Source organism: Parasteatoda tepidariorum, chromosome 2 (assembly GCF_043381705.1).
Source record: "Parasteatoda tepidariorum isolate YZ-2023 chromosome 2, CAS_Ptep_4.0, whole genome shotgun sequence".
Lineage (NCBI taxonomy): Eukaryota > Metazoa > Arthropoda > Arachnida > Araneae > Theridiidae > Parasteatoda > Parasteatoda tepidariorum.
In genome coordinates, this window is record NC_092205.1 from 85,567,350 (window position 1) to 85,594,302 (window position 26,953).

Consider the following 26,953-nt stretch of genomic DNA (forward strand, 5'->3'; position numbering starts at 1 on the left):
TATATATATACATATATATAATTGTGAGTCCAAGTCAAAATTCCGGAAAATTTCTTAAGTTAAAAAAAAAAACTTTAAATTGAAAAATTAGATAAAAATTTAAACAAGGTTTTTTTCCCTTTTTCTCAATATTTTTTACTTTACTGAAAATATATTTAAAATTTTACACATACCTATACCATTTACACATACCTATGATGAGCTGGAGAATGAAATAAAATTTACAAATATGTCTTTCTTTCTTGAGTTTATGATTATAATAACTATTTTCTGATAAAATATTAATATTAATCAAGAATATAAGCTAATGAAGTATCTGGCTCTCCCTTACAAACAAATAAAATAAACTGTGTTTTTAGTTCCACCTTTGAAAATTTGATTTCCGGAAACTTCTGTGATCAATGATTTTTTGAAACGTCTGGACCTTCAATTTCCGGATCACTGTTAGCGAAAAATCCTGATTTTTTCCGGAGCACAATCTGCCCTGAATAAATAAATACAAAAAGAAAAAGAAAAACAATTTATTTTGCAATCTTGTTACGAAAATATTTTAAATCATTCTTGAAAAATTTCCCGTTCATGTAAGAAGTTCATTTGAATTCGCTAGTCGTTTTATAGATTATGTTTTATGGTTTTTCTTTATATTTTATTTTTACGTGATATTTTTACTTAGTGTTTTCTATTTTATTTGTTGTAATTTTTTTAGTGCTCCTCACACTATTGTATTAATATATTTTGCTTTGGCTATATTGATACAATATTAGAAAGCACTCCTTTTTGCGGATATAATCCTGTGAACTGATGAAAAGATTATATCTTTTAATTATCAGATTTTTATTAATTTTTTTTCCAGATTCTTTTTTATTTTTATTATTTTTTCCCCTTTTTTCATTGTTCTGTAATTTTTTCCATGTTTCCTCTACATTTCATATATATACAGTACCCTTCCAAATTATTAGGGACACTTAAAATTTCTAAAAAATTGTCATTTTTTAAAGTGTCATAATTTTTTCAAAAATGAATCAATTTTCATAAAAATTTCTGGATATCACGTTCAGGTCTTCTACTTTCGCCTAAAAGTTACTAATTTAATTTATCTCAATTTTTTGCAAAAGTTTACACTTTTGAAAAAAGCAATTTTTTTTTTTAAAAAAATTTCAAGTCTGGCAAGTTGCTACTTAGTAACAAAATTTTTTGCATAAAAACTATTACTTAAACATTAAAGTACAAGTCATTAACTTTTAAACACGCTAACGTAAATGACTTTACGATTTTGTTTGACCGAGATATGAGATTTTGAAATTTTTTTGCCATTTATAGTGAAAAGCGAGTTGTGGCAGTATTTTTGGTAAAAGAAACCTGGAATAGCCCAGATATTATTGCAAAAGCAAGAGCTTGTATTAAAAGTATGCCTCGAAGAATAAACGCAGTTATACAAGCAAAAGGACATGTTACAAAATATTAAGATTTTTTTATTATATTTGTTTTTGTAAAAATGTTTTTGAATTTTATAATAAAGTTAAATTTCTTCAGTCGTTTTTTAAAATTTTATTGCAAATTTACAAATAATGTTCTTGTTTGTAATAATGTTTTAAATAAAAAAAACTTAATTAATGCGAATAAGAAAGTTGCAAAAAAATACTAAATAATTTTCGAATTCACATTAATTTCGTTTTCACTATAAATGACAAAATTTTTTCAAAATCTCATATCTCAGTAACAAAAAATCGTAAAGTCATTTACTTTAGCGCGTTTTAAAGTTAATGACTTGTACTTTAAAGTGCAAATAATAATTTTTATGCAAAAAAATTTGTTGCAACGTAGCAACTTGTCAGACTTGACATTTATTTTTTAAAAAAATTTGCTTTGTTCAAAAGTGCAAATTTTTGCAAAAAATTGAGATAAATTAAATTGATAATTTGTAGGTGAAAGTAGAAGACCTGAGCAGGATATCCTGAAATTTTTATGAAAATTGATTCATTTAAAAAAAAGTTATGATACTTTGAAAAAGGACAATTTTTTAGAAATTTTAAGTGTCCCTAATAATTTGGAAGGGTACTGTATATATATATATATATNAAGTTAATGACTTGTACTTCAATGTGCAAATAATAATTTTTATGCAAAAAAAATTTTTGCACAGTAGCAACTTGTCAGACTTGACATTTATTTTTTAAAAAAAATTGCTTTGTTCAAAAGTGCAAATTTTTGCAAAAAATTGAGATAAATTAAATTGATAATTTGTAGGTGTGAAAGTAGAAGACCTGAACATGATATCTTGAAATTTTTATGAAAATTGATTCATTTATAAAAAAGTTATGACACTTTGAAAAATGACAATTTTTTAGAAATTTTAAGTGTCCCTAATAATTTGGAAGGGTACTGTATATATAAAGATTACTTATAAGAGATTTTTTAAAAGATTTCCTAAACCACACATATGCTTTATCGCTCCCGGCAATTACTAATTTTACCAAAATTAAATATATTACTGGTGTAATAAACAGGCCATTGTATTGATAATTTAACTAATTGCTTAAAATATCTTCTGTTAATGATTCTTATAAATTTTATTCCTAATGTAAGTGTCAGTATGAAATTGTTTTCTCAAGTTGTGTCGGTTTCACTGAATAACTTCTTGTTTTTGCAGGGAGATACCTCTGGAGATTACAAGAGAATCTTGGTTGCTTTGGTGGGAAATTAAAAGTTGTCTCGAAAGGAACTTCTATGCTTTTAAACAAAAGATCACTGAGAATAAGCACAGCCTGAATCTTGTTCATTTTTATTGCTGAATAGATTTATTTATTGTTAAAAATAAGTATTATATATTTTACTTTTAAAAATTCATTTGTCATTATGCTATATGTAAAACTATGCCAGAAAGTGCTGTGCCATGAGCCTGCTGATTTTAATTAATCAGACTTAAATTATTTTTCTTGAACTTCTTAGTGTGCTAAATGTATACCAGTGATTTCTATATACTTTATATGAAACATATTTTATAATAAAGTTTTAACTATTTGTTCCAAATTTCTTGTGGTTATTTGCAATTTAACATTATGTGCCAGCAGTACCTAATAGAATTTACTTATTAAAAGAATTAATTATTTAGTGGTTTTCTAATATTTATAAATTACACTCTGTGAGTGATAGTCGAACTCGGAATTGCAAATAATTTCATAATATCAAAAATTCTAAACAAATGTTTTATAACAAGTCAATAATTGTACTGGCATTTTAACGCTCCAAGCGTTGAGTTGCTGAATATAATTAGGTAGAAATTCTCCTGCTACCCTTTTCTCTTTGATTGAATAACTTGGGAGAAACCAGTTTTTTAGTGCAAGAAAAGTTGTTGCTAAAAAAAGAGGAAAAAGCTGGGACTAAGACTCTGACAATTAAAATAGGTATAACATGTATTTACTTCAACAAAAAAAAAAACCATTCATTTGAAACAATTAATTTTATGTTTTGATAATGTCCTTTTTTTTCTTCTTCCCCCAAATGCCTTAGCCTCTAAATATTTCTGATTCTTTCCAACCACTACAATTTGAAAATTATTGTTCATAATAGCGACTTCCTTACATGACTTTTAGTTTGTGAAATTAGCAAGTTCTGTAATATTAAGCAGGTATTTTTACATATACACACATAGTTAATCAAGACAGAAAATTTATTTTCTTGGAACTATGTTAAAAATGTTTTGTTAAAAAAAACATTTCAAAGTTTGTAAAACTACGAACACTAACATTCGGACAAACAATTGAAAGAAAAAAAAAGTCTGAGATATGATGGTTTGATTGTGATGATGTGAACTTCAAGGCTAATAGAAAAATACTGCCAAGATCAGATGTAGATAGGTGTGTTAATCCACTTATGATGATGCAGTAGCAATATTTTTTATTAAACAACTCATTCTTGTCATTCTATAACTTCAATTATTTTCTTTCTGTCTTTCTTAAAGCTAAATTAAACGCAATTCATTTAGGAATTTTTCATAGCAGGAGATAACCTTAAAAATTCCGTCTGGAGTTCTCTTAATGCATAGTAGGAAGATGTGTAAATTTTACGCTATGGCTCGTTACTTAAAAAGAATTTTGCCTTTAACCATATATATCAAAATAAACTTCTCATATTTTAATATAATCTAGTTCGCACTCGGAATTAATTTTTCTTAATTTAACTTTGCGTATCCTGATGTCATTTTTATAGCTTAATTCCAGTCAGTTTAAAATCATGATTTGAAAACAGACTAGTTTTTAGTTTTACTGTGCGTCATAGCATAATCACTTATTTTAGGAAGGTAATCTGTATTGAAAGTTTTTCTTTTATTTATATGCTTCTTATATATACTATTTCAATGTTTAATTAAAGGTCGTGGGTTCAATCCTCGCCGGCCGAAGACTCCCCGTGTAGTAAATGGTGACTGATGCACGTTAAATCTGTCGAGTCTCAAAGTCCTCCATGTTCCCACAACAAATCAATACCTCTGGGGGTACTGATCCAGGAGTTTCTTTGTCTTCTGGATTGGTTCAAAATTACAAGGCTACGGAGTTGAACGTAAGTAGTCGTAAACCCATGAAATTGGGTCGGCTGTTCAACGACGGTTATAAAATAAAATGTTTAATTAAAGAAACCACCTTTAAGTAGCTCATAATAAGTCTCTCACCTATAAGTAGCTCATATTTTGCTTGAAAAGCATATTTTAAATTATTTAGGATTGAAATATGTTTTAAAGAAAATCTCTTGGAAACTTTCTACAATTCTATGCAATTGAAAGCATTGTTATCAAAAAGAGTGTTTTTTTTTAAGAAATTTCACTTTTCTATTAATTTTTGGAGAGACACTTCAAATTAGAGATTGTGTTTGTAAATTACTGCCATTTTATGATACAAATATTGTTAATACTAACATATTATGTTCTCTAGAAAATTAATTGAATGTTAAACAAACAAAAAACAGTATTGCACTTTTTTTCTGTACACAATTTCCTGCTTAATTAAACTAGGGCTACTAAAAAATTTATTAATGAAATTTAATTTTTTATGCATTAATATTATAATTGCATTATCAATTTTCTTAAATCTTGTTCCAAATACAGGGTATCTACTACATTTTAGATTTTCAATTTCATGACTTAACAAAGTTACTATTTTCTCTGACAAAAAAACAAGAAATTTAAAAACGCATTATAATAACATTCATTGAAATGATAGGTATAACCAAAACTGTTATACCTTGCATCTTCATATTTATAGATTTTAAATTTAAAATACAGAGTGAAGAAAGAGTTGAAGAAATAAAATAGCTGAAAAAAATACAAAAGCAACTAATTTTTTTTCTGCAGAATTACATTCTAAAGATACTTTTCTTTTTCATCGGAAAGGAAATAAATACTCCTAATTTTTCTGTTCTCATTTCGGAATAAAAAAATTTGCCAATGATTGGCTTGCTTCAGCTAAAATTTTAAATTGGTAAAATAAATAATAACAAAAATTCTAAAATCACAGAAGTTTAAAAGATAATTCGCTCTAGAAATGATGTTTTTTCTTTACTTTTTTGAAAGAACATGATAGACATTTTCAGGGTGCATAGCCTAATTACCAACAAAAAATAAGCACCTTTTAAGCACTCAAAATTTTTTTTTAAGCACTTTAAAAAATTATCACAATTAAGCAGGGTTGGAAAGTTTTTGACAATCGAAGGTTTTATCTTGTTTTAACCGTTATGTCAAAAAAAAAACTTATGGCATTGTTTTTGACAATTGTCAAAAATCCTGAAATTTTGAATCATGTAAAACGAATGGCGTTTTCATAAGCTACAGACTGACTATACGCCAAAATAGAATGGTGTTGAATTAATTATGAAAACGTGGCACCCGCTCCGATATCACCGGAACAATGTGAACTGTGTCTTTTTGCATAATTCGAAGCGAAAATCAACATAAAGAAAAAATCTTATTTTGGAAAGGTAAAATTAAGCACATTTTAAAAACACTCAATGAAAAAAGCACTTTTTAAAAATGCACCCTGATTTTATATTTTAATCAAATATGACTGTAAGTGGGGATTTTATTACACATTCAGATATTCGGAACACTATGAAAATGGGGGGAGGGGGTAAATTCTTATTTTAAAAATTAGATTTTTCGGCGACCTAAATCTATGATTTTTTTTAAAAAATAGTTAAAATGACATTTCATGACAAATTTTGTTTAATACCGAAATTTACGACTTTCCAGGTGAGCGGATACCTTACAAATATACGACTTTAGTTCCAAATGTTCTAATTTTTCTATATTGTAATGCCTTTTCCATCTTTATATTTATTTTTTTCAACCCAGGGCAGGTCTAATAACTACAAGCAAGGTATGAGATTTTTTGGTGAATATCGCAGAATTCCGAGTACCTCAACATTATTGGTTCACAAATCAAAAACTCCTAATTTGACAAAATTAAAATAACCCGTTAACAAGACGTTTACATACCTATTCTCCCCCAATTTGATTCTTTTGGTTTGGCAGATTTTCGCCGTTTTGAATACATTTGGAATTTACTAATATCGAGATTCTCATCGACTAAATTGTAATATTAACCATCAACTTCTGTATTTACCTGATTGAATCGTTACACAATGCGATTCAAAAATCGTACATCACGATTTCCATTCACATATTGCGATACGAATTCCCTCAGTTGTAAAATCAAACATCGATTTTCGCATTTTTATGTGATTAATGTTATTCATATTCACACAATCTAGAGATTATGCATTGTGATTCATATTTACGCGATTTAAAAATTCAATATTGTAGGGGTGCACAACCTTTTTCAGTGAAGGGCCACATGCACAGCAGATTGACCAATGAAGGGCCGCATGCCAAAGTGTTTAGACCGACATATTGAAAGCAATTGTTGGTGGTGATTATTATATAAACATCATTGTTTATATAACACTAAATTCTTTTTGTCGGTTAACCTTGTAATCTCTTTGCAGAAAATACAATACTTTAAAACGTTTAAAATTAGAAAATGCAAAACTGATTACTTAAGAAGGAAAACAGAATTCGAAAATCAGAATCAATTTATCAGAAAAAATTTAGATAAATTGAAATAATTTAAAAACTATGGAAAAATTGAAATTTTTTTTATCACATTACAAAATACAAAAGTCCATTTAAACATAGATTTTAACGTTAAATTTTTTCTTCATAGAATTAAATTTCAAATAAATAAATATTCTAGTTATTAATATAAATTCAAGTTAAATACTTTGATTTAAAGAAAGTTTATAGGGTTAAAAATGATTAAAACAAAACCCCTTAAGTGGAAAATAAGATTTAGCATTTATTAGGGAATGTACTTTAACTTTCAGACATTTTTATTTTAAATTAATAATAAGAGGCTGAGAGAGGGAAGAAAAAGAAAGAAAGAAAACACATTAAATTTTAAGGAACTATATTCCTTAATAATAAAAAACTATTAAGATACTTGTTTACAACTTTTTATGACGAATATATTTTTAACATGACACTTACTATTTACAATTAATACACAATCAATTAACAATCAATAAAATTTACATTACTTTACGAAACTTATCTTGATTAAATTTTTTATACAGTTAAAATTTAATGATATACAAATCATTTCCCAGCATATAATCATAAATGATATAAAATGCTCCAAGAAGGTAGAAAATGGTTTAAAAAATTTCTTAATGGTTATACTGTAATTTGCAAAATTTTTGAATATTGTGATAATTTTATCTACTTGATCATGTGATATTTTTTGAGCCATTAAATGAAAATGTAATGATTGTATTTAAAGACTACTCTGTAATTTTGAACAGGCCAAATTCATTCTGGAAAACAGTCTTTCGACAAAAGCTGTTGTTGTGGGTAGTATTAAACTTAGAGCAAATAACATAATCAGTTTTGGAATTTGTCCTAGATGGTGTTCTTCCTTTCTGGGTTTTTAAATCGCGGAAATACAAATAGCGATGTGTTATTTTTTAATTGCTTGAATACGAATTGCTATGTGTTATTTTTTAATTGCTTGAATACGAATTGCCATGTGTGATTTTTAAATTGCGTAAATAATAAACTCGATGCTTGTTTTTCAAATCGCGTGAATACGAATCGTGTGGCTTTTAAATTGCGAAAGGACTACTCACAACACTTGATTTTTAAAATGCATGAATATGAATCGCGATATATGGTTTTTAAAACGCGTGCATATGAATTGCGAGAAAAGTAGCAACGGATGATATTTTAAACGCCAGAACACGAATCGCGATATGTGATTTTAAATCCCGTAAATACGAAACGCGATGGATTATTTTTAAATCTCGTTAATGTTAATACGAAATGCGATGCGCAATTTTCAGATAGCGTAAATACAAATTACGATGTATGACTTTTAAATTACATGTGACAACAAAAAGAATAGGTTCGATGTGTGTTGTTAAACTTGCACGTGTTTATGGGACTAACGAATTATGCCGTGTTTTGATTTTTTTTTTTTGCAAAACGGACCGCGTTTAATATAAACACATCTCGGTTTTTTTTCCTGGGAAGGTGTTGATTTGGCTAAGATACGTAATTACTTTTTAAGTTACGAAAAAAAATTAAAGCTGAATCGAATTTCACGAGTTGTAATATTGTGTGAAAATATCAGGTATATTCTAAATCACAAATAAAAATGCAGCAATAACGGGAAAGAAGAAAAAACACTTTCGAAAAACCTCTTAAAAAATTCGTGTTAAAATCGGTACAACGCAAATGATAAAATCGGCACAAACAGAGCACGTAAAAAATAATTATTTTAATGCGCAATTCAAAACTCGCTTGCTGTCAAAGTATTAAAAATATCATAATCTTTTTAAATCACGGGGAAAACGTAATAACTACTAAAACAATAACCAAAATACTTTAATATTTTAGATGAAATTGGAGTAAATAAAGTCCATCAAAATTTTATGTAATTTAAATGCGAGATTTGAAATTAAAATGTCGCAATAGCGTATAAAAAATATCGGTACTTTCAAAACCTTGTAGAAATGTGTAGCAATAATTTCTAAAATAACGATTGAAAAATAATTTGATTTGCGATAAAATCGTTACAAATAAGCCATGTCAAAAAATGGTTATCTAAATGAGCGATTCTTTACTCGCGATTCGTAATAATATCGTGCTAAAATATCGAAGTTTTAAAAACCGGGCGGAAATGTGCAGCAATAACTGTTGAAGAAAGGATCTAAAGTCATTTAGATTTTCCATGAAGTTTGCACAAATAAAGCGTTTCATAACTTTCAAAAATCGCTATTTCAGAAACTACTTGAAAATGGGTAGCAATAACTACCGAAAAGTCATTGGAATCGGCACATACGAAAAGCGTCAAAAGTGGTAATTAAAATTCGTAAATCGTAATAATGATGTATTAAAAATATTGGGATTTTTAAAACTATGCTGAAATCCGTAGCGTTAACCATCGAAAAACTACATTGATTGAGATTGGGTGCGTCAAAAACTTAAAAGTGTAAATTTAAATTACCAAATTTTTTTTATTATTTTTCAAAAACAAATATTTAATTTTTTTTTTCATTTTGTTCAGATTGCGGCCGCGGGCCGCACATCGAGGATTGGCGGGCCGCAGGTTGAGCACCCCTACAATATTGTGTTTCTTGTAAGAAGTAAGTTCTTTATGGAATTAGTAACTATAAAAGTGTGATATTCTTCATTATTAAATAATTTAATTAATAATGTTAGTTCAAAAAATTACGTTAAATATAAAATATGTATCATTTATAAATTGGTTTCGTGACATTTATTTTTTACGTATAAAATTTCCAGGGTTTTTCACGTTGTCTCACAATTTTTCCTGATTGGCTTATCATGCTTTGTGTTCCTATTTTTGTTTTTAACAAGTTTTTTTTAAACACCTTCATTTACTCTTACTAAAAAATGGAAAAATAAGTCAGTAGCCCTGTTTGACTGTAGCAAGGAATTGGTTCCAAACCTAATTAAGAAGAAAAAAATGGAAATGCAACATGAAGCAAATATGTAAATTGTGTTAAGAAAAGTGTCAGCTACTAATGGCTTAAAAAAAGAAATGTGCTTTTTGCTTATGGTTAGAGGAAATACATTATCCCACACACCAGTTTGCTAAATAGTTTAATTTAAAAAAACAAATTTGATGCATACATCATATCATGATTAGTATTATCTTATTAATATATATTTAATAGATAATATATATTTAATATTTTAAAAACTACAAAATACACTTATTAATAAAATTTTATAAATTTTCAAATTTGTTGCATGCATTATACAATAATTAGTAATATCACTTATTAATAGGTGAGAGGAAATATATATTTAAAAAATATTTTAAAAACTATAAACTACACTTATTAACAAAATTCTGTAAACTTTCATGCAGCAAAATATCTGTACCTGAACCCCTAGCTTTTACAAGCTCGATGTTTGTTTTGGTTAAACAAGGCACTAATTCAGCAAACAAATCTGGAATGTTAGAAATTACATCATTCAGAATACTAAATCCCCTAACAAACCATTGTTCTGTAAATTTTCAAATTTGTTGCATGCATCATATCATCAAAACAAATTTGTTGCATACATCATATAATAATTAGTAATATCACTTATTAATAGGTGAGAGGAAATACATATTTACAAAAATATTTTAAAAACTATAAACTATGTTTATTAACAAATTTCTGTAAACTTTCACGCAGCAAAATATTTGTATCTGAAGCCTTAGCTTTTTCAAGCTTGATGATAGTTTTAGTTAAACAAGGTACTAATTCTGCAAACAAATCTGGAATGTTAGAAATTACATCATTCAGAATACTAAATCCCCTAACAGACCATTGTCCTGTAAATTTTCAAATTTGTTGCATACATCATATAATAATTAGTAATATCACTTATTAACAGGTGAGAGGAAATGTATTTTTTAAAAAAATTTTTAAAAACTATAAACTACGTTTATTAACAAAATTCTGTAAACTTTCACGCAGCAAAATATCTGTACCTGAACCCCTAGCTTTTTCAAGCTCGATGATAGTTTTGGTTAAACAAGGCACTAATTCAGCAAACAAATCTGGAATGTTAGAAATTACATCATTCAGAATACTAAATCCCCTAACAACAGACCATTGAAGTTTTTCTTGAATGAACCATTCTAATACTGGCATCAAAAAAGTTCTAGTCTCACTATCAGTCAATTCATTTTTCACATAAACAAATACTTCTCGACTCAATTTGAACAAAAAATCCGAGAAAGGCCCTGTGTGATTCATATATATTTCAAAAGCACATTTTAATAGAACCTCAGTAATTCCTTTTTTCTGATTTAGAGGTGCAATTTTAATCATTTCAAAACAAATTAAAAATCCATTTTTTGTTCCAGGTTTATTTAAAACATTCATTTTCAAAACATCCAAAAGAAAAGGTAATGTCTCAGGTTTATCAATGCTATAATCTAGATAAAAGTTTGCAATCGGATTATTCGGAAGCACATATGACCCTACATACGTCACAATGAGATTTTTAATTTCTCTTTCAATACACTTGTCATCTGAATAGTTAAGTTTGAAAAGTCCCCTCAAAAAGTTGGGCAGGTAATCCTTAATAGAACAAGACATGATTGACTGTGCAGTCTTATCTTTTGGAAACACCAAGTGCGGGAAAACAGTTTGATCGAGAAGTTGAGGCAAAAAACTGGAAGAGTTAAATCTTAAATGTAACAATTGAGAACAGTGTTCGACTAGATGGGATATTATTTTATACAAATAGGTAAGTGTTGACATATCATGCTGTTTTTTAATTCTATTAACAACAGATGGGACAAACAATTTAAAATATTGTTGTATTTTCAGTTTCAGGGTATTTTTATCTTGCAGCGTTTTAAGATTATCAAAATGGTTTCCCATAACGTGAAAAAAGGCAATACATAAATAAACGTAATTGCCGTCTTCAAAATTTAAACATTCTGTATCAGGCAACAATTCTAATATTTCTCTTTGCAAAAGAACCTTTAGTGTTAGTAAATCCATTTGATTACATGGTGGTGTTACATATAAAACACATTTCAGCCAAGACTGGAAAGCAATTGTACTAAAATCATAATTCGATTTTAAAGCACTCACAAGTTCTTCGTCATCAAGTATAAAACATAAGAAACGACAAACCATCTCACCATTGACATTATCTCTCTCCAAAAAATTTACAATCATAGAACTATAATCATGTATCGATGAATCAAGAGAAGTAGAAAATTTATAACCCAAATGAGCAAGCAATGCTGATATTTCAGCTATTATCAGAGGAGGAGTATTACTTGTTAAAAGTTTTTCAATGCTGGGGTTAACATTAGCCAAAAAATATTTCAAGAAGTTAACATATTGTATTTTAATGCTATTATCTAAACCAATAGGCACAGAAGTCTGAACTTTTTTTAAGATGTTATAAAATGCGTTAAGGATATAGTTAAGCTCAGCTACCCCACAAGATAACAATAACGTTGAAAAATCTACACTTAGAAGTTCAGATTCATTCAAGCTTAAATTCTGACAATTTTCAAAAATATCAGACATGCTATCAATATAAACCATTAATAATTTCATTATTGAATTTTTCTTCATTGTGTCGTTATGAATGTTTTGATAACTTAAGCAGGCATCAATAAAAAATTTGGAAATTTTACTGATGATTAAGCTAAGAGAGTGCCTTTTATCCTGATAAACTTGCATCAACACAAAAACGGCCCGCCAAGAAATCATTTGTTTCTTATCATTACCAACTGTCTCTGTTATTGAAACTATTTCACATATTTTGCTTGTAACATCCTTCATAATGTCTTCTTTACCAACATTAACAATTGTTAAAAATAAAGTGCAACTATTTTGGAGAGCCACTTCAGTTAGTTCTTTAACCTTTTTGGACATAAATTTGCTATAAATTCTACCTTTGAGAGAGCGCCAAATATTGCCATCTGAGCTTTTACTCAACAAGATAAATAACATTTTCAAAAATAAATCATAGCTGCTTAACTCATTTGACGAAATATCTGGTGCAGCATACGTAAGTATTTTCTTATACCAATCCAAAGAACTACTATGCAAAAAGCTAAGATAATTCAAATCAGACTTAGGAAGAAAAGTTTCATTAATTTTCTTAATAAAATAATCAGTAAGAGGTAATATAACATCAGAACTTGGTTCCCAAATTGAAACCATTTGAATACTATAAAATAAAGCCTCTTTAAGAGTTTTTTCTTTTTCACTTGATGTTATAATTAAATTTATCAAATTTTTTACAACGACATATCCACTCTTGGGAACAACTGAATCTTCGTAATTCCCCCACTTATTATATTTATAAAGATTTGATACATGCAAAGTCAGCCACAGACATAAAATTATGACATCTTGGTGTTCTACTTCAATACCGAATAATGGAAATGAATAAATTGACTCTTGAACCACTTCTCGTTCACCAGAGCGTTTACAGAAATCTTGAATAATTCTGTTATAATTACTCCAAAATGAATCATTCGTGGAACTGGATTTTTCATCCAACATCATAATACACATAATCCAAAGTTCCTGAATGCACCTGCATTTAAATGGTGAGTAATCAGAAAAAGAATTGATATTCTCATGCTGTTTTAAAGCCAAACAAACTAAATCGGAAATAATCAATGAAATTACTTGTAAATATGGTTCCAGTTGAGCTAAGCTGCAGCAAAATATTTCCTTTTTATTTATCTCAAAAGGTAAAAGAGACACTAAATAAAGAATAGCACTTGAACTCCACCATACATCCAGGATCATATGAAAATAATGATACTGATAAAGAGCAATTTTATTCTTTTCGTGAAAGTCTTTCACTTGTATTATAAAAGGTACACCGGTAATTCGCCCAACAGATAATAGCAGAGATTTTACTTGCGAAATAAGTGTGGTCAGAGACTCTACTTTTTTGGCAAGTTCCTCAGAATGTTGAAGGATACTAGAATCAAATGATGTTGATTCATAATAAACTGTCTGTAGGGATTTAAATAAAAATGAAAATGCACCACAAATATCTTTTCTAAGATTTTGAATCAAAGACAAAGAATCTCCAGACTGCAGACAATCTACATTTTCTACAGTCAAAGCTCTAATGTAGAAACAATTTTTCACAATGTCATCAAACAACAAATGTGCGTTATGCCACAGAACTGAAGTAGAAGAATAACATTTTCCAAATAGAAGAATAACACGTTCCTCGTGCTCGTCTAAGCTTAAAGTTATAAACTGGCCAAACAATTTACTTTTTAAATAAGAGGATTCCTGACAAGAAAAATATGGCACATCTTTTAAAGATAATATTTCTTCCTCACAATCGGATTCATCTGATAAAGGAGGGCTGAGAGAAAGACTGTCCTCCATGCTGAAAAATTATAATAATAAATAAATAAATAGTAAGTTCACTACACTATCTACCAATAAGTATTTGGACACGAGTGATTGAAAGGAAAAACAAACTTTATTCATGATTACGCTGTAATTGCCTCCACGAGAGGCAATTACAGCGTAAACCCTCAGGGGCATACTTTCCACAAGTCCTTGTGTGACAGCTAGTGGTATTTTCTTCCACTCGGCTAGGAGAAGGCATGCAAGTTCCTTCACCGATTTTGGACAGGTAGTACACCCCTTAATTAGGCAATCCAACTCGTCCCAGAGGTTTTCGATACGGTTCAGGTCTGGGCAGGCCAGTCAATTTCGATTAACCCCATTGGCACCACACCAAGCCTTGGTGACCCTCGCAACATGACAGCTGGCATTGTCCTCCTGGAAGTTACAGGGGTCCACCCCGTAAAACTGCCACAACTTAGCACATTGTCATCCAAAATAGTGCAGTAGGCATCTAGCATGGGACTAATGCAGATGTTGTATCTTACACAATATATACCAGCAGAGGGTGTGACGTATCTCAGGACCGCAGATATAGTCATTTGCATAGGTGTCCAAATACTTATTGGTAGATAGTGTATAATAATATCTACATAAAAAAAAATTAAAATATCACATTTTTAATTCCTGAAAACAAAAACTGAAGATAAGAAATGTTTAATTTTTCAATGTTATAATAAAAAAATATGACTGTTAATAAACCTTTTTTCATTAAAAAATTATTACTTAATATGAAATGCATCAACAAAAAATAGCTAGAAAACAGATTATCTAAATATATTTATTGCACAAATTTTATATATCATTTATATCAGTATTAAATTATACAATAACCAGTTTTGTACTGGAAAATATTTCAGCGGGGAAATGCAATGTTTTTTTATTTATATTCAATATTTTATCTTGAATATAGAAGTGTTATAGATACATAAGATTCACTAAATTATAACCACTTTGAAGTAAGGTATTTCAATTTCAATGAAAATTATTAATAAAATTATTGCAATAATTCAAGTGAAATTATGATTAATTAAATGAAAATATTCAGTGAAATGAAAACTTAATTATTTAAATGGAAACAAAATAAATTTTAATGTAGATTCATAATAGGGGGCTTAAGTATATCATGGCAAATAAGTCAACAACAGGAAGAAATAATGCCAAACACAAAACAAACAAGAGACCAACTTAAAACTAACAAAAGATTTTCAAGTGTGTGAAAAAAATCTCAGAAATAAATTTAGCAATAAAAAAAAGTAACTTACAATGAGTTAAAACAGACAAAAAGTGAGACTTATTTGAAAAACTAGTTAGGCACACAATGTCTCCCTATACCTCCTCCAATTCTCCCAATATTGTAAAATGAAAACATCATTTTAATCTGATATTTTAGTAAATATTTCTACCAAATTTAGTTAATATTTTAGTAAATATAATTAAGTAAATATTTTTGCACAAACACATCTGGGGAGATTCTAAAATTTTGTAGATACATTCTTTAAATCAATTAGTTAAAAAAAAAACATACATTAATGCAAAAACAAAAATCACTTTGATACATATATTTTCAGAAGAGATAATTTCTAAGAGAAATATATATTTCCTACTTATTGTCATGGGAAAAAAAAGTTGTATGTCATTCTGACATTTAAAGCTGAATTTATCAAATCAAAAGCGAAACAAATTATCAAATACTAGAAAATTAAATTAAGTAGTTAATTTTAATATAAATTTTGGAATCCAAAAAGCAAGGTAGGAGCTGTTTACGATACATGCTCTTAAAATAAACAAAACATTAGTAGTTTATTTCCTGATTCATCTTAAACAAAAATGATAAGCCCACTTATATTTTTCATAAAATAAGTCATTTTTCTAATGGTATAATTTAAAGGGATATAATTCCATAGAAGAGCAGAAAATTTTTTAGTAGTGCTCATTCATGTGTAGGAGCCACATTACTTTTATAAGCACTTTCTAATGTCTGTTAAATAAAATTACAATATGTACAATAGATTTCAAACTAAAACATGAACACGCATTAATGTTTTGTTTCTAGCTTTAAGGTGATCACATCAGTATCTACTATTTAATTTTAATGATCGAAATCTAAAGATTTTCTTCAATAGAAATGAAAAAAGTATCAGAAAATTCATAACAGAGTAACAACTGAATGATAGCAATAAATTCGATGTTTACATTCCATACTTTAATTTTCTTCATAAGATAAAAAAATCATGTTCAAACAATTTCGCTAACTAAACGAAAATGATAGCAATAAATTCGATGCATACGTTCCATACTTTATTTTGTTTCATAACACAAAAAAAAATTGTTTTCAATACAGAAATTTCGCCAACTGTAAACAAAAATTTCGCGGTATTTTAATGAAACAATTACAATTAAAGTTAAAAAAGTTTTCATATTCCATGATAGAAAGTTAGGTTAAGCGTTAAAAAGGAATTTAATACAATGTGCCATAAGACAACACCCTTGTAGCGTTTTCAGATGATTTATCCTCCTGTGAACTGAAACTAATACATTCGATATTTTCAAAACTCTTTTGTAGTAAAAAAATTTAATCTATATCCTTCTGAAAGTTTATTGTTATTGTTTACAGAAATAAAATCTGTAAATAAACTAGGTATAAAAACCTCTGAAATGGAAAGTACAGAATCACCTACAGGTGTTGAGCAAAATTTAAATGAGTTAGCTGTTGATATGTTTCAAAAAAGTGCAGAATATATTGAAGCGGAATTAGCTGGTAAATCGTTTGAAAAATTGTATTAAAAGTGTGGATTTGTATAAATATGAAAATTTATTTTTCATTATAATTTTTTTTCGAAAGTTTACAATCAAGTTTTTAAATTGTTATTATGGTTAATTAAAGTGATATTTCTAAACTAATTGTATGCCTTCGACTCTTTTTAGTTGCCTTGATTTTTTTGAACTACTATCTTTCTCACTTTGTATTTATTTGCTCCTATCCCTGAGCTTGAATATTTAAGATATAATATCAATCAGATCCATATTAGTTTACATTTGTCTGATTTATATTCTAATAAGTTTAAAATATTTACCTCAAGTAAATAGTTATGTAGTGAGACTAAATATATGTTTAAATTTGAATGCACACAAAATTAAATATAGTGTAGATAAAGGTTTTCTTGGAATAATAAATATTTAGTCCTTTTTGTTGTATTTTGAAATCTATTACTATAATATATAATAACATTTATTTAAGCATAAGACTTGATTTGTTTTTATTGCTAAAAGTTTATTGTAACTTTTTCAGTTGCCCAAGATGACTATAAGCTTCTTACTGAATTGAATAAGGAATGTGACATGACTTATGCTGGTTTAAGAAAGATAGGTGGCAATTTAAATAAGCAACTGAAAGAAATGACTGAAAAACGTAAGCTTTGTTTTCGTTAACATTTTAATAATTTTATTTAATTGGGTAGTAATTAATTATGTTTATTATAATCTTTTTTTTAATTATTTATCTTTTATGTTAATAATATTCTATTTGAATAAACAACAGAATAAGTTAATATATTCTTGTATTGCCATCTGTATTGTATTTGTCTGTATCTATACATGTCCAAAAAGTATGAAAATGGTAAAAAAAAAATACATATTGTATCAAAAGTCTTTAAGAATTACACTTGTGCAGGGCCCGCACTAAGCATACGCCACCTAGCCAAATGCAATAAAATTGTAAATTTGGCAAATAAAATTCTGTTTTGGTGAAAGTATTGGCAAATGATTTTTTCCACTGGTAAGAAAAATATTTAACTCGGTCCTCAAAATGAATTTTTCTAAACAAATCCTTTACTTTTATTCACTCAGCTACTTTTTATTCGATTACAGTAATTTTTGGTAAATGCGCCTCATAACCAGTTATAATTGGGTGCAAAAAGTTTTAATTTGAAACAAACTACCCCAAAATAGTTCTCTATGGTAAAAAAAGAAAAATAAATAAATATTATTATAAAAAATTTTTAAGATTTACATTTAGTGAAGACTTTCGAAGATTGTCAAACGTTTTTGACATTTGGCTAATTTATTGGCTTATAATTTGTAATCTTTAGCTTGGAATTCATTGATAAAAAACTTAACTCATTAATATCTCTGTGATAACTTCAAGATCCTAACCCCAATTTTTTTATTACAGATTTGGATTTTCGAGAAAAAGGTATTTAAATTTGGATGACTAGTTTTTGAATATTTGATGACATAAAAATTCTGCATACAAATTGTCTAGCATTGATATATCTCATGAAATAAACATCAGATCCATAATAAAAGTAGGTGTATTTGATGTTTTCAAATCATTATCTAATAATCCGAAATTCAACTCACTTCTCCAAATTCAGCACCACCTCGAAAAAGTGGTCTTGGTTAGAGGGTTGCATTCCTATTTGATATCATTGAATGCATAATTTGAAAATACACCTACTTATATTTCTACATTTTAAACTGATATGCATTTTTTTTTTTAGTTAATTGACCATTTTCATACTTCTTGGACAGCCTGTATAGAACGATATCTCATTAATGCAGCTTTATTTATGATAGATATGTGGATAATGTGATCATATTTGGATTTTTTTTCAGTTCCTTATAAAGTAAAACAACTTATATGAACAATGCTTACAATACTTATCAGTAAGATTGTATTGTATCATTAAATATTTCTTCACTGCAAAGTTGAAATGGAAATATTTTATGTTCTTCTCTCCAAACTATTTTTCAATTAAAACTGTTACCTTTGTTCTCAACAAATATGATAAAATGCTTTATCAGCAATACAGTGTTTCATTCTGGCATGGGTGGCCTTTAACACTGTAAAGTTTTTTAAAAAAAATGCTCTTTATTAAAGAATTGTAAAAATTTAGTGATCAAGACTCATTCCAAACTTTTAGAGATTCCACATTTAAAACAGGGTGCGTAGCCTTTGCAAAAAGTACTTTAGGTGCTTTTTTGGGGATTTCGTTCTTAAAAGCTTTTAAAGGTGCATTTTTCAGCTGGCGTTTTTAAAAAGTGCTTTTTTCCCGAATAATTTTTTTCCCTTCAGTGATATCTGGCGGATCCCCTGCATTTCACAAAAAATGGGGTGTTTGCTACGTAATCATTCACACGGACTTCATGTCGTACCCACGTTATGACTTGCGCATGCACACACACTAGAAACCGAAACCCGAGTGCTCCAATTCGGATGGAGAACATCAGATACTTATGAAATATTTTTTCTTTTTTATTTTATTATTGTTTATTTTATTTTACTTCTAACACTTTTTTGACGTAGGGAGTACGGGTACTTTTGTTCTGAGTTCAGGGTCGAGTTGAATTCACTCGATGATGTGGGAAAGTACTGATTGTTTCGATTTACGTCTGTTTCTTTTTGGGTTTTTTTAACGCCAAAACTGTTTATAAAAAGTTTTTGTTTTTCAGTGATATCACTGATTGAATATGAATTATTTGAGTGCTTGAAAATTTTTGTAAAGTGCTTGAAAAGTTTTTAAAAAGTGCTTATTTTTGATTCAAAGATTTGGCTACGCACCCTGTAAAAGCATTGTGTTATTATTTTAACTCAAATTTAAGGTTAGAAAAGATTTGTCAGGGACACTAGGATAATAATCACATGTTTCAAAGCTATTTCTGCATGTGTAAAGAAAAAACCTTTTTTTTTATTCTAAAAGCTTTCTTCTATTAAACTTTACTATGCTGGTGAAATGAGGACTGGGTATATTTAATGCTGTGTATATTTAATGCTGTGTATAAATAAAGCAAAACAATGTGAATAAAACTCAAATAAAGTAACAGAGAATGATATCCTACTGCTAATTCCTGTTGCCCATTTCTATTTGTGATTTATTCACATTGTTTTGCTTTACACATTGATCGGTATGTCACGTTTCAAAAATATTTGTTTTTAAAAATAATTTCAATTACCAAGTAAAAAATCATATTTTTTTTTTTTTTTAAATGCATAATGAATTCAAATCTATATATGTCATGAACTAATTCCAAATTCTGGCTCTTTACAAACTTAGCAGTAACCTGCAAAACTCATTACAATAAGCCTAACAAATAGCACCTGCAGTTTGCAAGGAAATGAACTCTCCAATTTCCAAAGTACATATACATGCATAAAGTTTTCAAAAAAAGTTGAATTATTTTCGATTTAAGGAGTTATTTATCTAAAATTTTTGATTTTTTACTCAATTGAAATGAACATCACCTTTTACAAATTTTTTTGGTTTTTTAAACTCACTGCATACTATGCTATACATTCAAAAATCGAATGTGCCCATGCTGGATGAGAGTAACCAAGATAGGCTTACATTTTAATTTAAACTTTCTCTTTTAACTGTCAAATTGACATACAGTGCGCAAAAAAAAGGATCATCCAAAGTAACTTTGGATCTAAAAAATATACATTAAAATTATTCATTTAAATTAAATTACAAAATGAGACACAAAATAAATAATTTTCTGAATAAACATAGCTTTTTTACGATGGATTATTTTTGATTTAGCTGCTATCTGTGAAATATTATCTCTATAGTTTGATCAAAGAAGCGGTTCAAAGTTTAGACCCCTTAATATTAATTTTACTTTTTGCTTATTTCACAATTTCTGTAAAACTTTTACATTTTTTAAACAATTTATCTAACTTATATTTTTTGTAATAATTAGTTTATTCTCACAACTGTGTAGTGATACACAATCGGAAAAATAATTTGTGGTGTTTCTTTAAATTTAAATTATTTTTAATGTTGATACTCATTACAGTCTTTTTTCAAAATGGAAATACATTTTTTAGAAGAATTAATCAATTAACTATGTGTTTTAACTAGAATAATGAATCAAGGAAGTCATAATTGTGTATTTTATAATCAAGGAAGTCATAATCATGCGCTTTGCATTTTAATATTTTTTTTTATTCTTTGAAAAATCTTTTCTTTATAAACAGTTAGAGCGCTTGTTTTATGAAAAAATATTTTTTTTTCACTAATTGATGCAAATCAATAACAATTTATTATTTTTTAGAAACTTATTTTTGTACACTATTAAGGACTTTTAATATTAAAAATAATTTTGTATCATATGTAAACTTTGTTGTAGTGCTGTTTCCTCTTGACTACAATTGTTAGGAAATCTCAATTCATTTATTTCTTATATGCTTGCATGACATTTAGTTTTGTTGTTATTTTTGCACCAGAGCTAGACTAATGGACTATTGGAGACAGTCTGAGATTCATTTTAAGCGTTGATTTGAAGACAATACTGGTGCATGCACAGTGCACATGACATTAACACAGTTTAGACCAGAAAGCTGCATAGTATTTAAACAGCCTCTTAAAAATAGGCTTTGCACTAATACTCATCTAAATATGTATTTCTTATTTGAGAGTTGAGTTTCACTCCTCAAAATTACGTATACTGGAAGAAAAAATTCTTCCCATAAAATTTTTGTTTAAACCATTATTTTTTCAGCTGTCCTTTGAAATCAGTTAGGGAGTAAGTTGGCAATGGTATCCTTTATATGTGTTCTGAATTTAAGAAATTCATTGCTTTTACTGTAACAATGCCAATAACTTACAGCCACTTGAAAAATGGGCTTAGCAACTCAAAATTGAGTAATATCTAAAAATAAAAACTTTGTGAAGAGCATTTAGATGGCCATTCCAGATTGACTTTTTATTTTTTTCATGTCACTAACAAAGGTGTCAATTAAACTTTACTTTAAAAGGTAAAAATAAAGAAATATCCATAAAAAATTTTAATATATTTTATTAATATTTTTTTTTCTTCAAAACTCTTAGTCTAATTAACCTATAAATTGTGAATAATAATTGAAAATGATGATGTTTTCTTTTGTTAAATATTTAGCATTAATTTTGTATTTACTTTTCATAATTTATCAGTTAGTTGTAATATGATAATTTACAAATATTGCCTGTGTTTTGAAATTAAGCACTGAAAAGAAATTTTTTTGAGTAATGCTGCTTTGCTCTGTTTACCCTTATATATTTTAGTTAATTGTTTCGTTTTTTGAAATTTTAGATTGTCTATTTTTTCATTTTTTTCTTTGTAAAACTTTTTTTTAAAAAAAATATTCATTTTCATATAGATGCAGCATTGAAACCCTATCTTGAAATGATTGATTCCATTAATGAAAGTACTAGTAAGCTGGAAGCTGTAGCATACATGATGGATGCATATACAAAACGTCTAGGTAATTATTCATTATATTTATTAAAATATTATTATGTAATTGTTCACGATTCTAAATTATTCACATTGAATGTTGTTAGAAAATTGTTACAAAGAGTGATTTATCAATGACCGTACATAAATTAAAATTTACAGCATTTAAATATTCAAGTACTTAAATGATTTATTTACTTTGAACTTTGAATATATTAATATCTGTCAAAACTCCCTATTTCTAAATTAGACTCTTATTAAATGTTGTAGTTATAACATTGCTGATAGATTTTATTCCTTTTATAATGTTTTTACATATTAAACAGATTTTACTAACTTTCCAAATTGTATTTGAATTCCGAAAATTTATTTTTTAGTTGTGTCACTTATATTTAGTTAAAATATTGCTTAATTTGTTTACTGCATTTAGTGCACTTCATACAATATTTGCTATATGGTTGAAATGATACTACCAGAATGCTTAATGATCAATGCTATTTATTATGAGTGTCGCATTACCACTTGATTTCTTTATTTAGTTATATATGCTTAGTAAGTGAAATTCAAACGTTTTTAATGCAGTTTAAAAATGTGAAGTCAATAGTTTGCTACAGTTATTTTTTTATATTTTTACTCTTTTACTTTTTTATATTTCTACTCTTAAGTTTTTCAGACACCTCTATTTGTGTAAATAAATGAACATATTCCTTTTTCTTTGAAGCAAAAGAAGAATTTTGATTTTTAATGTGGAAGAAACCAAAAATAATTAATTGATGAACACAGAATATCATCAGTAATTTTTTATTTCAAGGGTCTTAATATAGGTTTAGAATTTTTTTTTTTAAATTCGTAATTCAAATGGTATGGTTGCATTCCATGAATAACCTTTGAGCTGAAAAAACAGATATAGTTTTAATAAGGAAATTCCAGTTTTCATAAATTCAATTTTAGTCTTCCTTTTTCTTTTTGTCTATATCGTAAATATTGAAGGATTGATAAATATGGAAAATAAGCTCAACTAGATTAGTTATGAGAGTTTGTGATAATTTTTTTCCCTTTTGTATTCTTAGCCATACATTGATAGCTGATTGTAATAAGCCCAAAAACAAAAATTCAGTAAATTTATTTAAATTTTTTTCTTATGAATATTGAATGATTGTTTTTATATATTATTTAAGCTTTTGAGACTTAGTTTTTTCTTGTGTGATTTTTAAGCTGGTAATTTTCCTGTAACAATGCAAGACTTAAGCCTTCTCATACCTACTTTAGGCATTTTACTAGTACTGATATGTCTTTCTGTGAATGTACCTTAAGTGTCACAAATCAAGCTTTGAAATTATGAATTAAGATGTGACAAAAAAAATTTCTGTTTCTATTTGATTTTGAAAATAAAATTTTTTAAAAATATAAGTTTTAATGGAAAAAATTAAAAATATTCATAAAAGTTCCAAAAATTTATAAGGTAGAACTAATTTTTAAAATACACAATATCGAAGAAAAAAGATACTTTACTTACATTACTAAATTGCTTAATGCGTATTATTAATGGAACAATAGAAGTCCTTTGTTATCATTAAAAAAATGTTTTTCAAGTTAAAAATACTTTGAATAATCCATAACTTGCTCGCAACAAAGTTATTTCATAGTTTATTCAAATTCATAATTAGTTTTTTATTGCAAGTGTAAATTTAAAAATTGATTATGAATATGTTTCTGTTATTTTTAGCTGAAATAATGTTTTTTTTTCCCTTTAAAATGTTTTATTATTATTTTAAATAAGGTACAGCACATAAAAATAAATGTAATAAAACCTTTTTTAAACAAATAATTAGTAAGTTGTATTGAATTTTGAATCTTATTTCTTTTATTGGCACATGAAAGAAAACTATAATTAAACTTTATCAACCTTTTACTGACAATGCTGCTTTTTGATTGCAAACTTTAAATATTGTCATCATATTTGGAGTAATATTTGCTGTTTAAAATAATCCTATAACTTGGAGAAGGGGGCATATTTATATTTGCTTCATTATTTCAAAAATAGGAATAGGGTTTTGTACCGAGGGTACTTTTATATGCTGTAATTAATAAAGGCTTTACAACTTTTGATGTAAAATAAAAATTGTGAGTAATAAATTATACTGAATAAATAATTTCAAATTTAGTTTCAATTTTTCTATAATTGTAGTCTTGAATTTCAATTCACTTATTGTTTTCAATGGTTTTTTATTTTTAGTAATACATATTATGCTCATGCTATATTTTTAAATATTTTTTTAATAGAGAACCATTATGTTTATTTATGCCAAATTCTCATAATATAATCACTAAATTTTAGATTAAAATAATAATTCAAAAGTTAAAATGACTAAATAATACTCAAAAGATGTACTGCTTTTACCATTATTATTTTAAGAGAGAAAATTAATAATTCTTCCTAAAATGTTCCTCAGTTAATATTAATTTGACAAGACTTTAACAAATGCTAAATTCAGTGATATTATTTCTGCCCATTTATTCCAACTGTTTCAATCTACATAAGCTACTTCATTTTTCATTAACATGAGCATATTTACTTATTTAGGACCTGTTCCATTTTTATCTCCAATACATAATAAATGTTCTTTAAAACAAATATGTTTTACCTGATGTTTTGACTAGAACTTTTGTTCAATTAATAAAAAATAGTAATTATGTTAATTTTGTATCTTTAATTCTTTGTAGTTGTATAATCGCTCTCAGCAAAGAATTCTTAGTGAGTATTAACAAAATACGACTAGACTATTTAAGTTGCTTTATTAATATATTGAACTTTTAATTGAGTGAAATAATTTAATGCTACTAAATACTTTACTGCTATAAAAATTATTACTATCTAGAATAGAGACGCTCAACCATTTTTGGAGAGCAGGGCACAAAATCTTTAAAAACAAAAAAATTTTGCTGCAGGCTTATATGTAATCGTAAAATCACAGGGTGTAATTTCAAAGTTACATGAAAACTACATTATTTAGTTCTATTATTTAAAAGATACATAAAGGACTTACAATAGTCAAATATTTAATGTTTATAAATCTAAAAAATATACCTTTTTGAAGTAAATGATCAAAAACAATTTCTAGGTACAGGGAAAGAAAAACAGAAAGTTAAAAAATTTTAATTGCTATCATTTCTTTTAATTGCTATTTTATCGTAGCAGATTATTATAGTAGTGTTATGATTGGTGTTTTGAAATTAGAATTCTTTCATTTAACAATCTTTTTTGATATTTGAACTGTTTTTTCTTTCTTTATTTACATCATTTACGCTTCTATAAATACTGAACTCACTACTAAAGCACAATGATAACAATTCAATGCTCTGAACTAGATAGTTTACTGTTACAAATCACAGATAAATTTTCCAATTTTCTTAAGACTGTTTAACGGTAAAGTAAAAAGCTTTGTGGGCTGTTTTTACACCACTGGCCATAAATTATGCATCACAGTGGTTCAAACAGTTCCAATCATATCATTGTATATTTAAGCAGAATGTCATGAATGTTGTGTATTAATTGAAAGTTATTAATGTTAAGATTGTTATGTATTAATTTTAATTAATTTATTTTGTTTTTTATTTATTTATTTTTCTAATGAAAATAATGAAAGTCTTATGACTATTTTAAAATTTATAAATTTTTCTTTCCAGAGGCAAAGTTCAAAAGCTTGGAGAAACGTTAAAATTCTTTGATTGGTGCATATGGCGCAGCACAAAGACATTCCTTCGTTTTTCAATGTTATTTTAAAGGTTTATTTAAATTATTTTGTGTGTTGTTTCTTGAAAAATTAATTTATAATTTATGTTACTCCTGTATGTTCATTTGCTCATCTTGCTGTGAAACTAAAATAAAAATCCTACACTTTATCTTATCCTTGTTTTTTTTTAATCATCTTACTTATAACACTCATCTTTCAATCATTATGCAAAACAACTTTTAAAAAAAATAACAATATAAACTTCAACATATGTATTTAAGTTTAAAATGGTATTTCTTTTTTTTTTCTAATTTAGGAGAAATATAAATGTAAATTTTTACAAATTGTTCTTTTTTTTAAAAAAAATTTAGAGTTTTTATTTATTTATATATACCTATATATATATTATATTTATTTTGAAAAGGAGAACATTACAACAAAAAGTAACAAAACTCAAAAATTTGTTGTTTTAAACTTTTTGCAGTCTTTTAGTGAAATGAAACTTTTATTGGGTTAGG

General features: G+C 27.2%; 3 protein-coding genes across 16 annotated transcripts in view; 2 read left to right on the plus strand and 1 right to left on the minus strand.

Annotated features, from left to right (window-relative positions):
* LOC107440758 (annexin A4) overlaps positions 1-3,030 on the plus strand; it is a 44,886-nt gene extending 41,856 nt beyond the window's left edge. For all 8 annotated transcript variants that reach the window (XM_016053778.3, XM_071177846.1, XM_071177844.1 and 5 more), the window contains exon 12: positions 2,651-3,030. In XM_016053778.3, coding sequence (XP_015909264.2) covers positions 2,651-2,704 — 54 coding nt within the window. In that variant the 3' untranslated portion in view covers positions 2,705-3,030. The remainder of the gene's footprint in view (positions 1-2,650) is intronic.
* A 1,332-nt stretch (positions 3,031-4,362) lies between these two features.
* On the plus strand, positions 4,363-26,604 carry LOC107440762 (biogenesis of lysosome-related organelles complex 1 subunit 2). 4 transcript variants are annotated; one of them, XM_043047980.2, is made up of 6 exons: positions 4,363-4,557; positions 9,612-9,690; positions 17,777-17,896; positions 18,659-18,679; positions 22,625-22,729; positions 26,389-26,604. In XM_043047980.2, the coding sequence occupies exons 1-6, from the start codon at positions 4,462-4,464 to the stop codon at positions 26,418-26,420; spliced, it is 453 nt and encodes a 150-aa protein (XP_042903914.2). In that variant the 5' UTR covers positions 4,363-4,461; the 3' UTR covers positions 26,421-26,604. The 4 variants fall into 4 exon arrangements, with proteins under 4 accessions (XP_042903914.2, XP_071033949.1, XP_071033951.1 ...); XM_071177848.1 differs by lacking the exon at positions 18,659-18,679 and having other exon boundaries at positions 4,373-4,557; XM_071177849.1 differs by lacking the exons at positions 4,363-4,557; positions 9,612-9,690 and adding an exon at positions 16,992-17,245.
* On the minus strand, positions 10,280-16,872 carry LOC107440760 (protein MMS22-like). Of its 4 annotated transcripts, none has more exons than XM_043047978.2 (2): positions 16,681-16,872; positions 10,280-14,461 (listed from the first exon to the last, which is right to left on the minus strand). In XM_043047978.2, exon 2 carries the CDS (start codon positions 14,458-14,460, stop codon positions 10,999-11,001), a length of 3,462 nt encoding a protein of 1,153 aa, XP_042903912.1. In that variant the 5' UTR covers position 14,461; positions 16,681-16,872; the 3' UTR covers positions 10,280-10,998. The 4 variants fall into 4 exon arrangements, with proteins under 4 accessions (XP_042903912.1, XP_015909268.1, XP_042903913.1 ...); XM_016053782.3 differs by having other exon boundaries at positions 16,776-16,870; XM_043047979.2 differs by having other exon boundaries at positions 16,785-16,867.
* Positions 26,605-26,953: the final 349 nt, after the last annotated feature.